At 31.5% G+C, this 1,558-nt stretch overlaps 1 protein-coding gene across 1 annotated transcript in view; it reads right to left on the reverse strand.

The window, feature by feature from the left end:
* Positions 1–479: 479 nt before the first annotated feature.
* Positions 480–1,558, reverse strand: part of LOC106868853 (serine/threonine-protein kinase DCLK2) — a 200,615-nt gene continuing 199,536 nt past the window's right edge. The window contains exon 16 of the mRNA XM_014914296.2: positions 480–806. Within this exon, the coding sequence (XP_014769782.1) occupies positions 786–806 (21 nt within the window). The 3' untranslated portion in view covers positions 480–785. The remainder of the gene's footprint in view (positions 807–1,558) is intronic.

Raw genomic sequence — 1,558 nt, forward strand, 5'->3', positions numbered from 1 at the left:
ATCTGTATATTAAATTTACATTTATGTGACATAAGCATAGTTTTATCAGAGGCAAAAAACGATGTACCTTAGGATGTTATATGTAGACCTATCAATTCATTTCAGCAGATTAAACTGTAATATTTCGTCTGCTGAAATGAATTGGTAGGTCTGCATATAACATCTCAAGGTATATCTTTTTTTGATCTGATGGTAATTATACTCATGTCACATAAATGTAAATTTAATGTACAGATTTATAATTAAATTATTGAGTATTAATTGAAACAGATGTAAGAAGCAGAGATGACCAATTTGTTGTTAACAATAAATATTTGTTAACTTCCTAATCTCCATTTTCTTTTCTTCTTTTAAACAAATATAAACTATATGTTATATGCTATATATATATATATATATATATATATATTAATGATTATAGATATATATATGTAATTATATATATACACACACACACACACACACACACACACACACACACACACACACACATAAATAAAACGGGAGAATTGAAGTGAGAGGTTTGTTTTTTTCTTGTTCAGTTTTTTTTTCTTTTTCTGTGTTTATAAAAATTTTGTGTCCTTCCTACATCATAAATTAAATGTAGTTATTATATTAACTTCAGGCAAAGGTGATATAAAGAAAAGGCAAACAGTGGTTTACTTCAAGAGATAAACTTTGTTTCGGATTGACGGAGAGTATTTCAGCAGACAGCAGTGTACAAGATCCCAATCCATTCTTTTGTTCCTGATTGTTCCGGACAATTTATGGAATTCCAAGAAGAATTACCTCCAGCAGTTTGCAGCCTGAAATAAATAAGAATTAATATTTATATACACAGTGATATTATAATTTTGACAAGGGACAGAAGTATTGATTTCAAATTTTGGCAAAAGGCCCCACAATTTTGGGGGAAGGTGAGTCAATCACATTGACATGCTTAGTGCATGAACGATGAGAGAGGCAGAACGTCAGATTGGTTACAGACTTGTGCAGGTCAATGTAGATTTGCATTTGAAATTGAAAAAAATAGGTATAGTCTTTCGGCACTTCCTAAAAAGTAAAATGTATGTAATTTAAAATCTCCTGTTTCACTTCAAAAGTATCAAAATACAATAAGTGGTATCATTGTTGCAGAGGAAGCCTTATGGAATGATTTTTAAAATCGAAGTCTATGAATCAGTATCAACAGTCAATAGTTTCAAATGCAGAAAGTTGCAGACTGGATGGCACAAAATTATGCGACAATTTATGACTTGCTTAAAAGCAAACAAGAAGTTCATGGACAACTTCTCAACCTCTCAGTCTTAATGATAATGAAGAATACAAAAACCAAAATTTTGTTATACAATGTCGTCGTTGTCGTCATTGTTGTTGTTGTTGTCATCATCGTCGTCGCTGTCATCGTCATTGTCATTGTCATCGTCATTGTCTTTTTCATCATCATCATCGTCATCATCGTCGTCGTCATCATCATCATCATCATCATCATCATCATCATCTTCATCATCATCATCATCATCATCATCATCATCATCATCATCATTTAACATTCGTC

Source organism: Octopus bimaculoides, chromosome 16 (genome assembly GCF_001194135.2).
Source record: "Octopus bimaculoides isolate UCB-OBI-ISO-001 chromosome 16, ASM119413v2, whole genome shotgun sequence".
Taxonomy (NCBI): Eukaryota; Metazoa; Mollusca; class Cephalopoda; order Octopoda; family Octopodidae; genus Octopus; species Octopus bimaculoides.